Here is a 24,137-nt window from a genome sequence, read left to right on the forward strand (position 1 = left end):
ATACATTAGGATAGATCTTGGGATTTCCATTAATCTTGGCGGATGGGAGGAGACTGATGCTAAAGTTGTAGCAACTTCATTTATATAAATATTAAACAACAACGGTGCTAATATGCATCCTTGTTTTACTCCCTTAAAGGTTGGTATGGGTTTAGTCAAATGTCCTTTGTTATTGCATCTAACCTGCAGATACGTATTTTTGTGGAGTCCTCGTATTAAAGCTAGCAAATGAACATCAATATTGGAGTTATACAATTTTTCCCAAAGTTTACTTCTAGATATTGAGTCGAAAGCATTTTTTAGATCTATAAATGCCGAATACAGGGAACCTCCATATTTTGCTGTATATTTTTCACTCAGGTGATGTAAAACCAAGGCCTGATCATAAATTGAACAACCTAACCGGAAACCTGCCTGTTCCTGGGCCAAGATTTGTTCTAGTTCTACCCATAGGCTTAATTTACTTTGTAAGTGGGCAGCATATAATTTACCAATAATATTTAAAAGACTTATAGGTCTGAAGTTAGTTGGATTTAACATTGAGCCTTTTTTGTATATTGGACAATTATAGCCCTTCCCCAGTCAATTGGTACTTGCATTGTATGATCGATGTGTGAAAACAGAGTCGCAAGCACAGGTGCCCACCAGGCTGCATCAGCTTTAAAAATTTCAGCTGGAGTATTGTCTGGTCCTGGTGCCTTATTAGCTTTCAGATTAGTTATTAATTCTAAAATTTCATCTATTGTTACAGGTTCCCATTCCGGAATATTTCGATGTATATCCAAAGGCTTTAAATAATAGTTCAAATCATTTTTATATAAATTTAAGAAATGACTTTCCCATACCTGGGGGGGGGGAATATGACAGTCTAAATTATTATATGATTTTGACCAATTGTTTGTTATTATTTTCCAGAACAGGTTAGAATTTTTTTCTTTAGAGGCACAAACAAAAGTTTTAAAAAATGTTTTAACGTTTTGTTTTAATGTATTTTAAGGTCTGTTTTTATGATTTTAAAAGTGTTTTTACTGCTGCTGTTTGCCACCCTGGGCTCCTGCTGGGAGGAAGGGTGGGATATATATATATGTATATGTAAGCTTGGTTTTATAATACCAATGCACTCATATCTTAAAAAACCCTGAAATAACTGAAACAAATCATCGTATTGGATGCGTTTGGATAAAAAGCTAAACCAGCCTAGTCTGCCCCTGCGTTCCCCCTCCCCTCTTCTCCTGAATGAGTAAAAGGAGAAGTTTGGAAGCTTTTGCTATAGCTTTCCCTGGACTTCCTGATTAGTTTGAATCTGAGATCATGGTTTAAACATAGGTAATGTTAATTTCAAAACGTGGTACCTTCAAGGCTTGTTGAAGCTAATCATAGCATTAAACCATGAGCCCCTGTTTAGAAGACACTGAAAGTTAAGGGAAAGCAAAAGCTTCCAAACTCGAACTCCTCAATTGTGTGGGAGGAAGATAAGCGAGCGGGGGAGCACTCAAGTTCAGGTGGAGACCAGGCTTGGTGATATAGCAAGTAAACAGTGGTTTAGTGTTGTATCTGAACACACCCATCATATATTAACTCAGTCAAAAGAGTAATATAATAATTTATAAAACAGCATGCTAAATAGTGTATATGGATATATGTTTTGTGTATGTGTGATGAATTCCTCTTCTGTTCATTTCCTGTACTGATGATTTTGTTTCTGTTTTCTTTCGGGATGATATAAGATCCTTTGGAACCAGATCTGGATGTTTGTGGCTTCAGTGCAGCGATGTTGGCGGGTGAACTGCCTCACTTCTGTTTTGTATTTGTGCCTCAAAAGCAAGTGACAGTGTGGACTGAGCGCGAGACTTTTCCTTGGAAGGGAACAGTCTCTGCTTTGTCCTTACTCAGCTAGTGAGGAAACCAGCAGACATTTCTGTTTCAGTGTTGCAACAAGCACATAAACTGTAACTGTCTTCACCAGACCTCTGTATTTGCTTTAATGGTTTAGAGAATTCATTTGTTGAATGCTCACTTTCAGAAAATTGAGAGGGGATCCATACTGTAAAAAATAAATAGATGGACCAACAATATTTATTTGTCCCCAGAATGAGACATCTGTGCATTTATTTTTCATTCTCTTCCTTCTTTGGAGAAAAGTCCTTGTAAAATTATACCTGGATATTTGTGGCTTTAATGCTGCTGCAATGTTGATGGGTTCACCAGCGCCCCATCATAAGAGGTAGTTGTGCAAAAGTGATATTACCTGGGATGTGGTGACTTGCATCTCTAGTTCTAGTTATATTAGAAATATACAATGCTAAGATGTGACTGTTTTTGTTTTTGTCATGATTTTTCTATCAGGAGTATTTCTATGAGCGAGCACCATTACTCTTATTCTGGAGAGGAGTCTCTCCCCAGTCACTATCCCCCAGTCAACATCCACTTCAGTTCAGATGATGGAGCATCCAGATCAGGGCCTCCACAGATTATCACAGTGTACAGTCATGCTCATATGGACTAGGCAACTTTTGTGAACCTAGGCCTAATACCATGTAGGGCTTTGTTCTATATAAAGCCATGCATGGCTTCAGAATGGACAGTTCCATGTGGTGCTCAAGTTGGAGTAAGTTTAGATTGTTGCTTCAGCAGCCAGTAACTCCAGACTAAATCTTAAAACAAGGCTACAGCTCCATTTGGTTAGTTAGCTCTGTCCTCAGTGGGAGAAGCTCTTCTGGTTAAAGCAGCCTTGTTTGTACCAGCAGCCATTGTCTCCTATAATATGGGGGAGGCAGTGATTCCATTGGAGCTTCAGGACTGGAGTTGGAGAGCAGCCAGGAGACCTCCTCAGCCAGGAGACCTCCTCATTAGCTGGAGAGATGTTGGCAGAATCAACTCCTCCTGTGCCAGAGGGACCAGGCAGGGACCAGTGTGATAGGCTCGGTAGGCAATTCTCCCTCACCCTCTGATTCTTTCTCCATGATTTTTTTCTCCTGAAAAGGGAAGTTGGACTGTGAGGTCATGACAGCACCAAAACTTTGAATTGTGCCCAGAAATGGTCAGAAGCCAGGGCAACTGTTTAAGAACTGACAAGATACTTATATTCCAATTGACTGGTCCCAGTTACCTACCTATTTCATTCCCATTGACAGTGGTAGTACTATGTTGACTCCTGTAATTGTATGATATTTATTGCTTTGTGTGACAACAGGAAATTACTTCAGTGCTATTTAACTAACAAATGGGAGAAAAAACTTCTCATCATTTGTTATACGACTAGAGATAAGGCCTCAGTTCCTACCTATTACAGTTTGTCCAGGGCATGGGAATCCTTGTTTCTTTATTCAGAAGGAATAATGTGCTAGATAGCATCTGGGTCACAAAGTAGTATTAAAATATGTGGTCACCAGATTTGTCCTCAGTACTTTGCAGCCCTGAGACACTTTGAGGATGGACAAAAGAACTAAACAGTTCTTAGTAATGTTTTTCATTTAAACACAATGTCCCTATTTTTTAGAGTAAATTAAGTCTCTGTTTCCAAAAGCAAGATCCCTGTCTTCCTATTCCCAGTAGCCTGTGACCCTGCCTGGATTCTTATTCATGAATCTGTAGCCAGCCAACTAAGAATATTAAACATTTTGTAAAGTTTCTCTTGTGCAGCTACAGTGCAAGCTGTGATAGTTCCTGAATGATGGATCCTGAAAAATGAATCCATGAAGGAACTCTTTTCTCCATGTCTGAACTCCTGGGCTGTGGGAGGAAGGGCAGGATATAAATTTAATAAATAAATAATAAACCACTGGAAGTTCTGATGAGAGTGTTCCACTGTCTTTAATAAGCATCCAGGTGTTACGTGTATGCAACCAATTTTCATGCAAGGCAACACACAGTGCAGTTTACATCCAGTGACCTGCTCCCCTTTGTTCTGGCTTAGTGTTACATTCCCAGATTACTTTTGGAAGTTTGCACTTGGAGACATAAGCTTTCCCATGATTGGCCTTGAAATCTTGCACAGTGTTTCTTTTTGTTGTCCTTCTCTTCCTTCATTATTAAATCTTCCCCCTTCTAAACTTGTGTGTTTATTCTAACATTGTATCTGTGCAATTCAACACACCTGCTAATTTCTTTTAAAACCCTAACCCTAACCCATAGTCCTGAAACATAATGAACATCTCAAATCCCCCTCCATTTGGGGGCGGGTATGCAGTTTTTTGCTCACTGTGTCTATTTTATATGGGTGTACCCAAGTGCAGTTCTACAAACTGGGTGCTGATTTTTTGGAGAGGGGGAGTTTAAGCTTGAAGGTCTGTTATTCTGTCAAGAGAAAATCTACAATAAGTTTTAGGACCACAAAATGATATCTATGAAATGATATAAAATACTAGGGGCTGCACCCCTGTGCACATCGTTCACCAGCTCCTTGCCATCTACCCTTCCCTTTACCCCTTGCTAAAGCTTCCCATCCGCTCCCTTTATTCTGTCTACCTCCTCCACTGGCTCTGCAGGTCTCATAAGTCTGTCATCACACTGTAGTTTGCAGCACAATCTTTCGACAGCCATGCAAACTGCAGCTATTTTGATAACAACCTTACAATTTTGTGCATATGAATAACAAAAATGTTTGTTTAACAAACATTAAACAAACACCCAACCCACAAAAAGTATTTTTTTTGTTATTGCTGTAAATGTTTTATAGGCCTTGATCGTTTGTTAAACCTTGCCTACTATGCAGTTGTCATCCAACAAGTGTGAATCTTGTAATAAACTTTGAGAGCTCTCCATCTCTAGGCATAATCCTGCTTACATTGTATGGCGCTGAACAGGCATTATTTTCTTTAGCAAGTGGGTGGGGCTACATCTGATAACATAGACCTGGTATGTTTCTGTTAGGATGTTCTGCTGAGGGCTAAACTAGTTGTCACTGATGCTTAGGTGCTATTGTGCTGCTGAAATATTTATTTAATTAACTTATATGCTGCCCTTCTTCTCAAAGGAACCTTAGTAGCATTTGCCTTTCGCTGCCTATGCATAGAAAGTCTCTTCATATTACAGAATACAGTGAAGATGTTTTTCTTTTGCTTGGAATTATGGATAAAATGAGAGGTTTGTTCTAAAAATAGGGACAAAATGACTTCATTAGCAGTCTATATACTTCCAAAATATCCAGACTCAAGCAGTATTTTCAGGTCTCATTTGGTCATGGGTATTGGTTTTTAGTGTATATTTATTTGTGGCTGCACTTCTTGTTAAGAGTCCTTGTCCTTTTTAAACCTTTTAAAATGTTTTTATTAAAATCATAGTTTTGCACTGTGCTCTTTTTCAAGGTACTTTAGTAGTGACTAAAACCTTGGAAGCTCTCCTGTTTAAGAGTTTTGTATAATCACAATGCAAAGTTCATCTTCTGCAAAACTTTACGTAAGCCACTCTTTGATGGAGATTTTATTCTATGAAGCCAAGAGTAATTTGGTTTTGTGCTCGCCCTGTCAACTGGATTTGAATTATGCCAATTCTCCATGTTATAACTTAGTACAACTCAGTAGTGTCCACTTTAAGTGTTATTCTTATAGGACACAAGTGGGCAAACTGTGGCCACATGTGACTCCATCTTCATTTTATGCCGTTTGTGATAATCACTGAAAGCTGCTCTGTTCTTCTACCTGATCAGAGTTCCTTCCTTCCTTCCTTCCTTCCTTCTTCCTTCCTTCCTTCCTTCCTTCCTTCCTTCCTTCCTTCCTTCCTTCCTTCCTTCCTTCCTTGCCTCTTAATAGTGGGTCTGCCCCTCTTTTTTATGTAGCTTCAGTACTATTTGAAGGGTTTGTTTGATGTGCATTTGTTTTAACTTACTTTTTTTCCTTGTTGTATGTCTTGGGGAACGTTTCCCCCCCTATAGCTATTGGATAGTAGGCTTCTGTAGTAGTATGTAGAGAGCGGATTTAAGTTGGAAAGGAACTACTTTCCCTTGCTTTCCAGGAGTCTGTTGTACTTCAGAACAAATCTTGTCTACTTGAGAGTAATACTGTCAAACTCAGTGGGTCTGCATAGGACTGGAACTTCTAATATGAGGTAACTATGGTGAAAATTAAAGTAGGGCAGTTGTTATTTCAAATAGTTAATCTAAAACACTCGGTTATTTGTTCTTACTCCAGCTATTGCTGGCATGCAGCCCCTAATGGATTACCCTTGAGGAAATGTAGCCCTTGACAGAAAGAAGTCTACCCTCCTCTCCTATAGGCATAATTTCAAAGGAAAATTTCAAGGAACGCTTTTGTTAATGTCTGTTATATAAAAAGGAAACAATGGGTAAAGTGCCATAGTGCAGTGGCAGAACGTATGCTTTGCCTATTAAAGTCCCATATTGAGTCCCTGTCATTTCTGTGATAGACATCTGCCTGAGACCTTGGATTGTGGCTGTCTGAATAAATAATACTGAGTGCTGAACCACCAATCTTACCTAGTGCAAACAGCTTTATTTGTATTCACGCTTGGAATTTGGGAGTCCCAGATTTAATTCTGAGATTTCTCATCAATCAGTCTTTTAGCAACCCATCTGTAAAATGGGGCTAATTCCTTCACAGCGATTTTTTTTTAAAGTAGGGCTATTATGAAAATAACTGATATGCTGAAAGGAGCCTGCTGTATTTTGTATGCTTCTCTAAAAAGAGCCAGAAGGACACCAAGTGGAATAGGTGATATGACCCAATTGGAATTCTGTTGGGATTTCAGAATGTCTTCTTTTTCAACTAGGATGCTTTTGTCAAGGCTGGCCAGCTTCTGTTTAGTTATCCAGGGCAAGGGTCATCATGGGTTCTGTGTCGTTTTGATGACCTTGCTACTTGTTAATGGAGAAACCAGTTCATTTAACATTCATGGCATGCACATTCACTTCTATTTAAACAGACTTTAGTGTCTGTAGAACCCTGAGTCTGCCCTTAATCACTGTTTATTTTGGATTTAGGGTACTTCTATAATGAAGTATTTTAAATGCTGCCGTGTAAATTAATCAGACTGGAATCTTTGGATGGTAATTAAAAATATAATTTGTACATAAAATACTTTGACTAGAGAGGATTTGAACTGTGATTACAGTTACTGACTGGCTGGGAACTGGACACACAAATAATACTAAAATATCTTCTCTTTGCTAACACTGTTTTATAATTGGGTTGCAACTGTTCAGTTGATTGCTATGCCCACCATCAAACTACTTTTCACCACTCATGGACCTGCCTTGGAGCTAACATAACAGATTCATGTACAGTAGGGCCCCACTCATATGGCGGGTTACGTTCCAGACCCCCGCCCAAAAGCGAAAACCACTGAAAAGCGGAACTCATTGAATAGAATGGTGCGCGATGCCCGAAAACCGCTGTAAAAGTGGAACAAGCACCGTATGAGTGGGGCTTTAGTCTAATTGCATCTGAGACCGCTGCATTAGTGAAGCACCATAAAGTGAAGCGCCATAAAGTGGGACCCTACTGTATTGAACAAACAGCAAATTTACTACAGGCTGCTTACCGTCACAACCAGTCTGTGTTTGCCACTGGAGAAATACTGCTGTCAGCTGTGTCAGTCAATGACAAGTGGTTCATATGCATTTGCACCCACTCTGCTACCTCTCCTTCATTTTGCAAGTTGTTTATGAAATGTTAATGTAATTAAACCACTTCTAAGGTAGTGTCAGATGAAACTACCATAAGACTGAACAATGTGGCTGTGGCCTTAAATACACATTTTAACCTGTGGGTCATCAGCATGGCACTTGTGGGTGTAGTGCCCCCCTTGAGATCTACTCCTGGTGCCCTTGAAGACAATGACCCCCCCCCACCTCCTTGGTCAAGAGGTAAATTGCTTGAAGGTTTTTTACAATCAAGTGGTACATACATTTTGTTAAATTAGGTGGGGTGGCAATTACCTTTTTTTCTTTGAAAAGTACATAAAGTGGAGCTCTTTTCCACTTCCTCTTTCAGCTCTTTGTGCTTTTCGAGGCTCAGATTAATTCCATTGACTACGACTCTTATCCAGGTCCCTTGGAAAAGCAAAGAGTACACTTGTTTTCTCTTTTTCTTCTTCTCTGTGGGTGAAGGGCCTGATCTGGAGAGAAAAGTGACCAGAGTGATGTTGTCCATTGCACTTACTCAAAAGTCTAAATGTGCCTGCTGTTGTGATTCCTCTCCTAAACCAGCCTGACTTGGGTACTAACATAATAGATACAAATGGAACATAAGTAGCTCTTGGGTGAGCAAGGCACCCCCTAGAGGGTATAAAAGCTCCCCTTGGAGTCCATCACACACATTTCTTACTCAGATATGGCTGTTCCTGTTACTAAAAGCTGTGAAAGAATCATCTGTATTCCATGCATCTCCTCATTCATTAATAAAAATGTTGAAGAGCACTGTGCCCAGGACTGAACCCTGCGGTACCCTGCTCGTTACCTCCCCCCCAGTTTGAGAAGGAACTATTGATAAGCACTCTTTGAGTATGATTCTGTAGCCAACTGGATTCACCTGATAGTTGTTCCATCCAGCCCACATTTAGCTAGTTTGCTAATCGGAATATCATGGAGCACTTTGTCAAAAGCTTTGCTGAAGTCGAGATATATTATGTCCACAGCATTTCCACTGCCTGCTAGGGAGATGACCTGATCAAAAATGAGATAAGATTAGTCTGGCAGGATTTGTTTTTGATAAATCCATGTTGGCTTCTAGTAATCGCTGCATTGTTTTCAAGGTGCTTATGGAATGACCTCTTTATAATATGCTCCAGAATTTTCCCAGGGAATTAATATGCTAAAGTAATCCAGATGTTAGCCAATATGTCTTTAAGGAACAGCTGATACTAACTGGGACCGGAGATTGTCTTGCTCATCCCTCTATTATTGGTGACACATTTAAACTTTAATTTGAGTGTGTGTTGCTCTTTTTTCCAAATGGTGGGGCTCAAGTGGTCTATATCTCTATACAGGTATATCTGATGACTGAGTTTTGTGTTGTCCCCCCCGCCCCGCCCCGCCCCCAAATAATGGAAACAACCAAATGCACTTGAAAGGAGTAAGTCTCTGCATTCATTGTACGTTTGATGACACATCTAATTTACATTTGCAGTTACTGATATCAAACCTACTTTCACATACGTATCATCTATTCTGGTGTGCAGTAGCAGTCCCTCCTAAACTGTCAAAAACAGTTTTGAGAAAGCTAATGCTCTAGTACCTATAAGCTGCCTCATTCTGTGTATCCGCAGGATTTTTTTTAAATGATTCATAATGCCCTGTCGTTATTTAAGAGCCCCAGCATGCAAGTGCATCAACACCAGCACAAATCCATGGGTCAGTTGCATGTTGGTACATATTCCTTGGACAACTTACCCCTTGCACATTAGGCTACTGTTAGAATACGGCAGACATTCACAGTTTGTGGGAAAAATGGGTGAAGTATCTGCATGTGCACTGCATTAGGAACGGCTTTATTCTGTGCTATTTTTATTTATATTTAGAGGGATTTATATTTTGCTTAATTGTCAAAACCTCTAAGCAGATTACATAAAATATGAAATGTACATTAAAGTTACTGTTAAAATCACATGCTAGAAACAAGTTAATCTAACATTTTTCAAAATATAAATAAAAACAGCAGTTTTTAAAATATACATTATAAAATTACATATCAGATTTACATGTTTGGGTAGGCTTCCTTAAACAAAAGCTTTTAGCAGACACCAAAAGTAATAAAGTGAAGGGGCCTGCCCAACAGCAGTGGGCTTCGATGCTGGATTTTTCTGCACCATCTTACTACTTTTTCTTTAGCTATCTCCCATTCTAAGAGACTTGACAGGGCCACAGATGCCGACATAGGCTGAAGTGTGTTATAGTACCTCAAAAGGTAGCAAGAAGCCAGCTTTCCTTAAAAAGTCCATAGATCCCAATTTCTTAAACATGTTGCACACTTGACAGGAAGCTAGCCTGTGAGACTAGTGAAAGGAGGTATCTCATCTTAGGCTGCAATCCAGTACATGTCTACTCAGAAGTAAGCTCCATTGGGTTCAATGGAACTTACTCCCAGGTAAGTGTACATTTCATTGCAGCCTTCAAAGGAAGTTTGAAAAAAAAAAGCCTTCTACAGATAAGACTGGTAGAAGAGGAATGGTCTCTACCAGCCAACTGTATTTCCATGCTGGCCATAGAGGAAGATGTTTTCCTTCCTCCTCAGCTGGCATAAAAGCCAAGCAGGCTGGCAGAGTGCTTAGTCTCTCCTCCATCAGGCCATTCACTTGCCTGTATAGAATTCCAAGCAAGTTGTTGTTGTTAATTACCTGCCCTTCACCCAAAGGTACCACCAAGGCAAGTTACAACAATTTTAAAATACAGCATTAAAAGCTACCTAATAGGGTGGGTCCTAAAAATATATGTCTCAGGCGTCTAAAGCTAGGGTAAAGAGGTAACGTTGTTGCATACAAAGCTTGTGTACACCTGAAAAAAATAATAGGCTGAATCCAAAGAGCTGCTTGCCCAAGGGAGAAGGTCTTCAATTTGTCTCCCCCACAACACTTTGCATGCTATTCACAATAGTCACCCACCACACAGTTTTTTTAGGGTGTTGCAGTAGAACAACCCTTGACCACAAGCAGAACTCCAATTGCAGTTCGTAGGATTCAAATGCAATATACGAATAAGCCCAGGATGAACAGGCTAATATTTAGTATTCATTATATTATCCACAGCCTTCAAAAGCTCATGCTTCACTTGGCAGGCACCTGTTCCAATGTGTGGGAAATGGAATAAAATGTAAAACTGCTCTCACATCTGGATAATTGTCTTTTCTATTTTCTCCTAGGTCCCATTAGCAGTATTCTCGTGAACAAATATGGCAGCCGGCCAGTCATGATTGCAGGTGGCTGCCTTTCAGGGTGTGGTTTGATTGCTGCATCGTTCTGTAATACTGTAGAAGAGCTTTATTTTTGTGTCGGGGTTGTAGGAGGTGAGTGGCACAGTTCCAGGACACCTACTTTTTCTTGGTTAATCCTTGTAATGTGGTTCTTCCTTTGAAGTGATAATATTGGATATGATACTGATGTAACAAAGCTAATGTAGCCTATGAAACAGACATGCAAGTATTATACTATGTAATTGCAAAGGATTTTAGAGAGCTCAGATTAATTTATCTGTGTCTGAGGAAGCTAAGTTGGAATATTTAATATGTAGAAATTCATATTCTGTTTTCAGAATGATCAGCCTCTTGGGCCTGGAGGTATGCTTCTTGGGAGCCTTGTCTGTGACATTATCAAAGCTTTGCCAAGGACAGTCCACTGTACCTCACCTTCCCTAGCTCCAGCAAGTGGCTTGGGACCAGTGTACCTCATGGGCCACTTGCTCCCACATGAATATGTAATTTCTTCAGATGCTCTTATTTAGACCCTCCTGCTATCTAAAGTGAAACAGGTGCCAACCTTTCTCTATTGTGGTATCCCATCCTACTCAGAGAGGCTCACATGATGCCAGTTTTGTTTGCTCTTTGGTACCAAGTGAAGACCTTTGTATTTGCCTAGGCTTTTTAGATGTTATATTTATTTTTTTATCCTCCTGACTCTTGTGTCTATGTGGTTTTAATAATTCTGTTTTTAATGTTCTGCTACATTTATAATGTTTTAATTTATGGTTTTTAATATTAATAGTTTTAAATAGGTTTTGAATAACTTAGAGCTGGGGGCGTGGGGGGAAGGAGGGTGCGTTGCCTTCAACCCAGCAGGTACCGCTGTATGGGAAATAAGGTATTACTACGGTTACCTCTATGGTGACCTCTCATTTTGTAAGAGGAGAAACCTCTGCATGGAAGATGCAGCACATGACTCCCAGTCCCTGCCAAACCGCCCAACATTGGATTGTTATTGTGAAGCACAGCACCACATCTTACCTTACAGGAGCCTGGTAAGGAAGAGCCAATGCCCTTCACAGTCTTCCCCTGGTCTGCCCTTACATTCTTTAGTATCTGACTCTTTAGTATAAATATGCTCCCTAAAATGGTGGATTTGCGTAGCGGCTGTTCTCATGTCCTTAATCTAATTATGCATTTACTTTTCTTCCCAGGCCTTGGACTGGCATTTAATTTAAACCCAGCCTTGACTATGATTGGCAAGTACTTCTACAAGAAGCGTCCGTTGGCTAATGGACTAGCTATGGCAGGCAGTCCTGTATTTTTGTCTACTCTGGCTCCCCTGAATCAGTATTTCTACAGCATTTTTGGGTGGAGAGGAAGCTTCTTAATCCTTGGGGGCCTCTTGCTGAACTGCTGTGTTGCTGGATCTCTAATGAGACCAATAGGTACCAAGCTGGAGCAGCAGAAGAAAGAAGTTAATAAGGAAGCATTGCAGGAGGCTGGTAAAACAGGGAGAAAAGAAGAAGGAGCAGGAGATGTGAGCGCAGACCTTATAGCTGGGAAGTCTAAAAAGCAGAAAAGCACAGTTTTTGAGACTATTAACAAGTTCTTGGATTTGTCTCTGTTCACACATCGTGGCTTCTTGCTGTACCTGTTTGGCAACGTCGTCATGTTTTTTGGACTGTTTACTCCATTAGTCTTTCTCAGTAATTATGGGAAGAGTATGCACTTCTCTAAAGAATCTTCTGCCTTTCTGCTGTCAATTCTAGCCTTTGTGGATATGGTTGCCAGGCCGTCCATGGGCTTGGTAGCAAACACCAAGTGGGTGAGGCCCAGGATCCAATACTTCTTCGCTGTGTCTGTAATCTATAATGGAGTGTGCCACCTTCTGGTCCCTTTATCTACCACCTATGCCGGCTTTTGCATCTATGCTGGCTTCTTTGGATTTGCCTTTGGCTGGCTCAGCTCTGTCTTGTTTGAAACACTGATGGATCTGGTTGGGGCTCAACGGTTCTCCAGTGCTGTTGGTTTGGTGACTATAGTGGAATGTTGCCCTGTTCTTTTGGGACCACCTCTCCTAGGTAGAGTATTTTCTGTATTTCTTTTGCAGAGGGTAGTGTTTGGGGATGCCTTTTGGTGAGTTGTAGGTGTGACATGAGAGGAGGGGGCAGGAAGGTTCATTGTACCATTAAAGTCAGGGTGGGAAACCTTGGGGCGGGGGGCAAATTTGGCCCTCCAGGCCTCTCTGTCTGGTCTTTGGAACTCTTCCCCAGGCCATATCCTTTCCTTGAGTGTTTTTGCCTGGCTGGAATGCACCTTCAATGCTGATCATGCCTTATGGTTGCATGGATGGGGATGTGTGTGTGTAGAAACCACTGTATGAAGTTTAAAATTTACATTTTTTTTGTTTTTGCCCATCTTTGTATCTAACCCCACCCACCAAAGATAGGTCACACCTGAGAGGTGGCCCAGATGTGAATAAGGCCCTGTTATAAAGTCAGAAATGGCCTGACAATTATGTTGCTTCTGGCACTATGCAAATGCCAGAAGTGATTGTACCAGCTTGTAATACAGTTCTCATAACCCTGTATTACATATTTATGGTGGAGTTAACCTATCTACTTCCATTGTTGCTTATGTAAACTAATGTATGGGTTTGCACCTGTGTAGAAAACAACCTAAAAAGGGAGAGGAGAAAGTTGCCACAGTCCTTAGTATTAAGGTTGAGACTTGCTTGTCTAGCCATGAATTAAAAAGGGAATAATCTTATAATGTACCTTTTTTTTGCCTACTAGGTAAACTCAATGACATTTATGGTGACTACAAATACACCTACTGGGCATGTGGCATCATCCTAATTGTCTCTGGGATCTTCCTGTTTATTGGAATGGGCATCAATTACAGGTTGCTGGCAAAAGAGCAGAAGGCTGAGGACAAGCAGAGGGCTGAAGGGAAAGAAGAGGAAACCAACATTGATGAGGCTGAAAAACAAAAAGAGCCCAGCAATGATGTGGCCAATCTTCCTCTGAAAAACATAGAGGATGCTGTAAAAGAGGAGGATAGCCACATGTGAGGGACTTTTCATCATGCCTTCCTGGATTTATCAACATGATAAATTGTGTGTGGATGGGTGGGGGAGCACTGTTGGTAGTGAACAGTGGTGCGAAGTGTATAAATCAGGTGAATTTTTTTTAGAAAACAAAGCTACAAATTGTCTTTATCAGCATTTGACAGGAGTAACAGAACTCAGTGGGCAGTGCCATCTTTTTATTGGGTACTGGGAAGGGAGGGAAATTTTTATACTCTGACTTCTTTTAACAGTAATGTGAATGTACTATGTGCCTTAGAGCTTCCACATTTAGGGTATTCTGGAGCCTTAACCTGGTTCTACAAACTGTACCACTTACTGTTTTGTAGTTAGTCTCTATCCATTAAGGATATCTGACTTCTTTTTTTATTCAGTAGGTTTCAAGGTTGGGTGTTAAATCAACACTACTTCACATGCTTCTAAAATCTGTTGTGACCAGACTCTTGGTAGTAGTATGCATATCTTTGGAGCATAGGTGATTAATGGGTTGGTAGATTTTTAATAAATAGTATTGAAGTTCTAATGTTTCTGGATTCTGGTTCATGCCAGTTTGGTTGTGTTTCTAACAATTTTGAAATCTCTTCTTATTGTTGTGGGGTTTGTTTGTTAAAAATCCCTTTCTGGTTAAATGTTGAGGTCTCAAAATTTGAATAAAATATGCAAAGTTATTTTCATACAGTCTTTCACTTGACTTGTTATGGAGTCAAGCCTACTTCTTAATCATCACAAGTTTACTGGTTGTCTTCAGCCTAGAAGATTTTTGAAATGAAATGGGTATTGGTGCAAGAGGATGAGTTGATTACTTTGGGTGTCTTGGACATTGAGAGAACCTATATTTAACCCTTTTTCTTTATATGTTTGACTCATGCAGTGCTTGAGCTTAGCTTTGGAATAGGAAAGATGAATGATGTCACCTCAAACACACTTGCTTGGAAGCAAGTCTGGTTGAAATTGGTGCAGCTTGCACTTGAAGAAGCACATCATTGACACTCATGCTGGTATGGCATCTCATTGCCCCCTCCTAACTCCACCACTTCCAAAGGGATTCATTTTCATGTTCCTCTAAGTATTGATCTGATTGGGAGGGGGATCTAGTGCCCTCTTTTGTAGAGAGTAGTGCCCAGAAAACAGTATTAACGCTAGCTACACTATCAGAGCAGATACGTCTTTCTTACCTGTTCCAAGGATATATTCTTTGAAGAACAGTAGGTGTACTCTAGAACTGATCAGAGACTGATACATTACTTTTTCTTAGTTTCTTGTGCTTTCCATTTTGGTTCCTTACTCCACATGGGCTAAGAATTTCAAATGATATGTAGCTGCACAACTGTAAAGACACTTTATTTGGTAAAGATAGGAGAATCCTTTGCATGTATTTATTTATTTTTATTAGTGACAGCAAAAATCACACTTTACGTGGCAGGATAACAAAGAGCAGCTTGCAGGTCACAGACTAGTTGTACTGAAAAGTTAATAAATAATTCTGCAAGACACTGATTTGTTCAAATAAACTCTTTTGTATAATTCCCCCAAATGCTGATGGTTCTCCCTGCTACTTTTAACTAATTTTATAGCATATCACTTTTCCTAGTGATTCCATGAGTATATTGATTTCTGACTTGTGAGCCATCTTGTTAGGAGATAGATGCAAAGGATCCCTTTAACACGTAAAGTTCCACTAAGAGTGCAGTCCATATATATGTGCTTACTCAGAAGTAAGCCCTACTGAGTTTAATGGGGCTTACTCCTGGGTAAGCATATAAAGGATTTCAGCCCAAGACACCAGTAACACAAGTCAATCTTGTAAAAACCAAGAAAAAAGAATAATACAGAAACACACTTTCTCTTGGAATGTACCTGCTGCTTGCTTGTGTGAACTGTATATGTCAATATGACTGCTGAAGTGAATGCTAGTACCTTGCTCGCATACCTTTTTAATAAGGCAAAATTGTTACGAATTCTATATCCTTAGACCAGAAACAGACATTATGGAAGATATGTGGCAAACATTGAAAACAGCAATGTCTCCTCATCTGGTAATGTCTAGTAATACAAAATTATGCCATTGGCCTCCTAGATAATTCCACCCAGCTCAGTTTCATTGGTTGCTGCTTGCAATTCTCAGAAAGTCCTTAACATACTGACATTGTTGCACATTTTGCACTATTAGGGAGGAAGAGAAGGTGTTGAACTTGTCTTTGGTGGGAGACACACATCTTCTAATGCCTTTTTCTGGTTTCAGTGTGTAAAGTGTGTTATCATCTTGCTGTGCTGCAGTTATCTTTTTAGCATATGTAAAAATTAAAAATTTACTTTGTTGAGCCTGTTCTGGGAATCTCAACCTGGCTTAATAGGAGCCAAATTGTTTAGCGGTGTCTCGAAGATTACTTCTTTTCCTGTTCCATTCCAAACAGCTGGTGTTGCAGTATTAATGGGTGTTCTTAATGTTCTCAAATTCTCTGGCTTGATACATTGCAGGATGGCTCTCAGTACAAAGGCTTCTAATCTTGAAAGCTGAGATTCTGTTGGCTTCTTTCTTTCTCTAGGGCAGCCTTTCCCAACCAGTGTGCTTCTAGATGTTGTTGGACCACAACTCCCATCTTTCTTGACCATTGGCAATGCTGGCTGAGGCAGATGGGAGTTGTGGTCCAACAACATCTGGAGGCACACTGGTTGGGAAAGGCTGCTCTAGGGCAATGTCTTTGGATGAACATCTGCACAGGAACTTCCTGTATGTTGATTGAGCACATTAGTAATATGCCACAAGTACAGGAAACTTTGTGCCACCGAAAAGCAGGTTCAATGTGGCACATCAGTCCCTCCCACCAACATTTCCAATTACATCTGCAGACTTTGTTTCCAGTGTTCTTATCCTGTGATTGCCTCAAGTTGTTACATGCAGGACCCTGCAGGTCCTTCTAGATGAATAGCACAGACTTGTGTTTCTCTTTTTAGGAAAATAATAGCGAGAAATACAATTGCAAACCTTCAGCACCAGAATGTCCAGGATGCATATTGGTGGTTTTCTAATATGAGTGTTGAAATTCATTGTTCAGTACAACTTAACAATTTATCACTCTCCACAAAAAGTTCATACAGATACATCCTTAAATACTAATCTTAACATTATGCTCTAGCAGAGGTGGCGAACTTGTGGTCTTCCAGATGTTGATGGACTCCAATTCCCCTCAGTATTCACCAGCATGGCTAGTGGTTGGAGATAATGGAAGTTGTAGTCCAATAATACCTGAAGGGTCACAGGTTAGCCACTCCCACTAGCTTTCCCCCTCTTGCTAATGCCAATATCTCTCCTTAAAGATTAGGAAATTGATGAACAAGTTTAAGATATCTGATTTTTCTTTAGTGTGTATCCTGAAGATTTTTACTGAAGGTAAACTACTGCTCTGTTAAGTGCTTGCCTTGTTTGAAACTTATACTGAAGAGAGAATTCTATCAATTTTGTGGAAACTCAAGGATGCTTTCTTAGAATACTGTGCAAATAGTAGAGCTAATAACTGTCCCATTCTTTTAGTTTATGCAAATAAAGCTGAACAAATTGACTGTGTAGTTTTCATTCACTCACTCAACTATGTAGATTCTGACAAGTGAGCTTCCCTTTATTTTTTAAACAGTTTGTGGAACTCTCTTTCCAGTATTACACAATGCACTGTGAAATCCTCTTCTGTTGTCTTGGCTGCTTAGTTTATTGGATTTTTTTAAAAATGTAATTGCATTCTGTTCTAGAATTGTACAAAAAGGAACAGGTCAGGGTATTTTCATACTTTAGTTTATGTTTGTTTATAAAGCCAACAGAGTATTTTATATAAACAGATTTTATTGTACTGTTTTGAACTGTGACATTGTAAACACAAGTTATATGTTCAGAAGTTCCATGTGTCAAGAGTTCATAATAAACTGGCTCATAATGCAATAAACTAACAATGAAACCTTTCAGGTGTGATTAATGTTGTTTTTAGTACAAGGAGTCATGATAATAGCTGCAAATATATAGATTTACTCTCAACTCTATGCTTACTGTGTAAGTTAAAAAACTCTGGGTAGAATCTAACATGATGTGAGCACACTTCTCCCTTTCTCTCCTCCCCCTGCAGCCCTTCACATACCCCCAAATCTGTTCCAGAGGTTCTTCCAACACTCTAGAGCAGATTTTGGGAGTGCACAGAGGGGAGGAGAAGTCTATTTGCATGAGTGAAAGTCTATCCCACTCACATACAAATACCATTGGATGCAAACCATTGCAATTACAGCCCCTTGGGAACACACTTGGAGAGTGGGGGAAAATGCCTGTAATATAATAAAATAGATAAAATGAATTATTACCTTTATAATGTAAGGGACATGCTGGCATCCAAAAGCATTATGCTGCTACTGTTTCTTTTGGCATGTAGAATTGCTTCCTTTCCTCAGTCACGAAACTATATTTCATTTTAACTCTTAGCAAGGGTAGAGCTAGATGTCCACTTTGTAATGAAGATATTTAAAAACAGAAGAAGAGACCTGCTGCATCAGGCTAAAGGCCTGTCTAGTCCAGCATCTTCTTTGCCGTAGTGGCTGATGGGAAGCTACAAGCAGAACACTTGTTGTTATGTGCCTTCAAGTCAATTATGACTTATGGCGACCCTATAGCATCTGTCGTGAACCACCTTGTTCAGATCTTGTAAGTTCAGGTCTGTGGCTTCCTTTATGGAATCAATCCATCTCTTATTTGGTCTTCCTCTTTTTCTACCCCTTCTGTTTTCCCCAGCATTATTTTTTCTAGTGAATCATGTCTTCTTCTTATGTGTCCAAAGTATGATAACCTCAATTTCATTATTTTAGCTTCTAGTGATAGTTCTGGTTTAATTTGTTTTAACACCCAATTATTTGTCTTTTTTGCAGTCCCTGATATGTGCAAAGCTCTCCTCCAACACCACACTTCAAATGAGTTGATTTTTCTCTTACCTGCATTTTTCACTGTCCAACTTTCAGCTTTGACCATTCCGCCTTGGGTGCCCCTGCCAGGAGGCTAGCCTCTAGCATTGCTCTCAGCTTCTTGAACACTCTCAAACCCCCTTACCACGTTAAGGTGTGCATCCTAGAGCGGGAGCAGAACACTAGTGCGATAAATTCTTCCTGCTGTTTCCCAGTGAATGATGTTCAGAGGTATTCTGCCTCTGATCCTAGAGGTAGTTATATAACCATTCAGTACTAAGGCACCAGACCAGCTCTGTGAGAGCAAATATGGTCTAGTGGAGAATTCTGGATTTTGAACTAAGCAGTGATTTGAAGTGGAGCTTAGCTGTTGATTCATTTTGTCAATGACTCTGAACAAACCTCTGCCTCTGTTCTTGCTTTGTAATACTGGAATACCAATGGTCTACATTGTTTATCTTTAAAGATCAACAAAGATTATTGTAAAATGCATTGCATGTGACAAGTGCTCAGTCAGAGCCTGATCCTGTGGTCTTCAGTGTATAGAATAACTGAATCCTGCCAAGATGGAGGCCTTGTAGGCAAGTGATTCCTGGCTCCAGGAGATACGTCACTTGCCTGTTCTGGATGGGATGCACTCCTCCCGGAGTACTGAATATGTAACCTGGGGGCAATCTTTGTCACTAGAAGCCCAACAACCTCCAGTGACTCAGAACACCTTCTGTCAGCTTCAGCTGGTATGCTAGCTATGACTGTTCCTGGACAGGGTTAACTTTGCCATGCTGGTCCATGTACTGGTAACTTTAAGTTGAATTACTGCAACACACCTATGTGGGGCTGCCCTTAAGGTTGATCTAGAAGCTACTGCTGGTACAAAATACCATGGCTAGGTTGTTAGGAGTGACTTACTGCCAGTATGTCACACTGCTGTTAAGAGATCTGCACTAGCTGCCAATTAACTACTGGGCTAAGTTTAAGGTCTTACTATTGATGTACAAAGCCCTAAACACTGGCTTACCTGAGACACTGGTTTTCCCCATATCCTGCTTGAACCCTCAGGTCACCATTTGAGGCTCTCTTGTGGGTGCTAAAAGGGAGTTTCACAAGTACCAGGGCAGAGCTTTTAGTGTGGTGGCACCCACACTTTGGAATATGCTCACCCTGGAAATTAGGATGGCACCAGCAATTGTTATTGTAGGCATTTCCTTTTTTTATTCCGGCTTTTTGATCCAATATTGTTGGATATTCCTGTTGGTTTTACAAATGGATTTAATATTGTTTTTATTATTTTAACTTTGTATTTTTGTTCTTTAATATACTATTTTGAGTGGTAGGCAGCATAAAGTATTTTAATAAATTAACAGAACAGGACTCCTTTGTTGGCACAAGAGGACAATTGTTTGCTTGTAGAGAACTGGCATGAGCTGAGTTGAAACAATTGCTGCTGTCACTTCAGCTCAGGGAAAATCATTTACGCTGTGCGGAAACACTTTAGTTGGGGAGGGGATCAGGAATGGTTGGAAAGTAAGTTTGGCTCCTGGTGCTACATCCTAAGGCAGCTGTTCCCAACCTGGTGCCCTCCAGATGTTTTGGACTACAATTTCCATCAGCTGCAGTCAGTCTGTCTTTTATATTCTCAAGATGACATGGGAGACTGTTTTCTGCCTTCCAAGGGCTAGTTAATGTTCGAGACACTGACCGATCAGTATGATGGTCTCCCTCTTCCGTATTCCTGTTCCTGTTTCTGATATAAAGGGACCATTTTTGAAGTCTGTGTACCATATTGACAGTAGCTGCCTCCTGTGCCTTTTTTTGTACCTTTCAGCAGATGAATACAGAAATGTGGACATTTTGGAACTGCACTCAGAGAAGTCATTATGTATATAGCACATCTAGTTGCTGCCTTTACTAAAAATCAGAATGTTGCTCTATTTATACTGGTAGAGTGAACAATAGTATATGGCAAGATGGTTGATGCTCAGTCTTCATTCCTTCAACATTATTGTTTTGCTGTTCGTTTTGTTAAACTTTTCCAATTGGGAGTCAAAATCTTTACCAATTTCTTTGACATCCTGGTGAATTGCTCGTTGTTATGGCAACCACATAGAATTCTTTGAACTGGGGTTTGAAAGACTCCCAGTGTGAGCAGTAGTGGGCAAAGATGTCCAATATATGTGGGGGTGCTTACTTTACATGATGCTGTTAACACTGTTTTCTACCTGGTGGCAGTGGCATCAACACTGTTAAAAGTTAGGCTGAGTAGATTTCATTGAGTCTCATCCAAATACATTGTAGCTGGATACAATCCACAATAGATTATGGACTGGATCCAGACTAAGTTAGTCCCTGCTGAAACTAATGGGAGATTCTGATGATGATTGAAATCCCATTGATTTCAAAGGGCACTCAGTTCAACCAACTTAAACTCTCAGTTCACTCAACCCCATAAGAACAAACCACTGTTTTGGGCATGCCTCCTGACTGGAAGGAGGCATGCCTAGAGCAGCAGTTCATGCAGAGGTGCAATGGGAAGCATCCTCCATGGGTGGGAACTTAGGTTGCCAAGAACTTCTGAATGTTTAATGTTGTTTTTCAGCACTGACAATCCTCTTGTTGAATCTGTTTATGCCCTGGAATACAGCTTGGGAAATACAGTAGTAGATGCATGAATAAGAGAAATACTGCCTGGTAAGTGGTAATACCCATGCAGCTTATGGGTCTTCAAGCCAAGCTCTGCTGTAATGACTCTGATGACTGACTGCCCCAACATATAAGATTCTGCTGGCAAATATACTGAAGGGTATAGGTGTGGAAATAGCATACCTTTATCTTGATGTCAGTGATCTGTTGAATTTGGGAGACTTAGTAACTTAGTACATCTGTCCTCTTTTGGGGCCATGCTGCTAGGCAGGAATCCAGTTCTACAGCTCTAACCTGAAACACTGAAAGAGAGCAATGTAACATTCAAGATAACATTCTCTGTTGCCAGATATGTTTTTAAGGGGCACAACAGCAGTTTCTGATCAGATTCTCATACCTACTTAGATTGAGGGACCCTTTCCATTGTGGTTATTCCTAAAAAATAGAATGGTGTTGGCTCAGATTAATTTTTCTCTTTGGGCATCTGAACCATTCTTTAGTATGCACTACTTACTTACAATATATGTATATATATTTGCATTGGCAGTGACAGAAATTGATATTTGAAATATTTTCTTTAAAGTATTTGGAAAAGTTCTTCCTATTAGGGATAAGTCCTTGTTTTCTAAATACAGTAGGGCCCCGCTTTACAGAGCTTCGCTTTACAGCGCTTCGCTAATGTGGCGGTCTCAATTAGACGCAATTAGACTAAAGCCCCACTCACACTGCGCTTGTTCCGCTTTTACAGTGGTTTTCGGGCATTGCACGCCATTCTATTCAATGACTTCTGCTTTTCAGCGGGGGTCCAGAACGTAACCCGCCGTATGAGTGGGGCCCCACTGTACTAGCAGCACACATGGGTCTCATATCTACAAGCTTTCTGTGTTACTTCTACATCTAGAAGATAAAGTAATGTGTAATGCTTGTATCTCCATCTTGAGAGACGGGTTTGTTTCTTGTGGCATTCCTGTGGTTACAGCCACAGTGTACAGTGTACTATGGTTACAGTTTAACTGTATTAAGCTAAGGAGTGCTGATACAATCCATTGCAAGCAGAACTGCTCTCTTTAGCAAAAGAAACAACTCAGATATGTTCAGCCAATCCTCAAAAATCAAATGGCAGCAAACAAGCTGGGAAACGAAATACATTTTTTAAAAACTATACAGTACAGCTAAATACATCAAATTTTATAAAACAAATTACTGCACTGCTAAATATATCAATTGTTTAAAATAAAATGTGATATATTTAACTGTGCAGTATTTGAGAAGGTTTTTTTTACATATTTCTTTTCCCAGCTTGTACCTTCAGCTCTTCTTAGCTCCACACTAGGTAGCTCAAGCAGTTGTCCTGAAGAGGAAACCAGAAAACACATCATTTTAGTAGTTTCACTGCTTACAGACGCAAGGAAAGGAAAAGAGATGTCACTAAGATTCCTTCCATAGCTGCTGTAACTGCACAAATGAATTTTTTTTGGCAGCCTATTAATTTTTTTTCAGTACTACTGCCCTCCACCCAAATCTTTAAAAGAGGGTTAAGCAAATTCGTGGAGTTCAAGGCTGTCAATGGCTTCTAGTGATAATGGTTGTCTACTACCTGAAGTATGCCTCTGAATGCCAGTTGCTGTGCATTGCAGGTGTGCAGAGTGCTGTTGTGTTCAGGTCCTGTTTGTAGGCTTCCCATAGGCATCTGGTTAAACTGTGAGAACAGAATGCTGGATTAGATGGGCCAATGATCTGATCCAGCAGGGTTGTGCTTAAATCTTTCCCCCTCCCCTCTCCTTTATTGGTTGCCACTGATGGAGATGCCAAGTGATTATTCTGTGGCACTCCCAGTAGTGGCCACAGTTGCTCTCCTAGCTTCCCAATACAATGTATTGCTGCAGGCTGGGGAGAGGGGCAGGGACAGGGGCAAGACAGCAGGAAGCTTGGTGCGGGTGTAGCCTTGGGAGCGTCAGATTGGTTCTGCACTTCCTGTGGTGTTGGGAAGCCAGGAGCACAGTCCCACCAGCGTCTACTGGGCATTCCCCTGCTCTGCAGCACAAAGATGAAAAGGAGGAAACGGTGGGGTGGGGTGGGGGAGAGAAGAGGGCTCCGTTTGGTCTCTGCAACTGGCACTAGAAGAGCTGAGAACAGCAGAGCATCCTGGATTAAGTATTCATGCCTTTAGGACAAGTTCCTACTAAGAGAAGGAATTCCAATTTGAATCTTGCGTAGGTCAAGGATATCTTTTAATAGCAATGGAAAATGACTGTTGTTCATCTCCAGAACAGATTGCATCATGGGCAACTAATCATATAAACATTCCTCTTCACTAGCCCGGTCCATGTTTATTTCTAGGCTATTCTTAAACTTGAGACTGGTTCACAATCCCTGGCCCATTTCCTCCCCAACTCCCCCACCTCTCCCAGCTATCCAGGAAACTTATGTCATGCTTGCACAAAAAGTAATAATTTTTTTTCTATCAGGACTGTTCTTATGGCCACTTCTGCAAGGCATTTTTTAAGTAATAGTTGTGTGTTCAAGTGGAAACTTCACTGAACTAGAATCCTTACTGTTGACCTGGGTCTCCATGCACATTTCATGCACACTCTGGAAAAGAACAGGATAAAAATCCAAAGGCTTAT

The 24,137-nt window shown here is 40.4% G+C and overlaps 1 protein-coding gene across 4 annotated transcripts in view; it reads left to right on the forward strand.

Moving 5' to 3' along the window:
- Positions 1 to 17,890, forward strand: part of SLC16A1 (solute carrier family 16 member 1) — a 61,510-nt gene extending 43,620 nt beyond the window's left edge. For all 4 annotated transcript variants that reach the window (XM_061631984.1, XM_061631983.1, XM_061631986.1 and 1 more), the window contains 3 exons: positions 10,812 to 10,955; positions 12,062 to 12,931; positions 13,646 to 17,890. In XM_061631984.1, the coding sequence (XP_061487968.1) occupies positions 10,812 to 10,955; positions 12,062 to 12,931; positions 13,646 to 13,923 (1,292 nt within the window). In that variant the 3' untranslated portion in view covers positions 13,924 to 17,890. The remainder of the gene's footprint in view (positions 1 to 10,811; positions 10,956 to 12,061; positions 12,932 to 13,645) is intronic.
- The last annotated feature ends 6,247 nt before the right edge of the window (positions 17,891 to 24,137 follow it).

The sequence above is a fragment of the Rhineura floridana genome, chromosome 6 (assembly GCF_030035675.1).
Source record: "Rhineura floridana isolate rRhiFlo1 chromosome 6, rRhiFlo1.hap2, whole genome shotgun sequence".
NCBI classification, from domain to species: domain Eukaryota; kingdom Metazoa; phylum Chordata; class Lepidosauria; order Squamata; family Rhineuridae; genus Rhineura; species Rhineura floridana.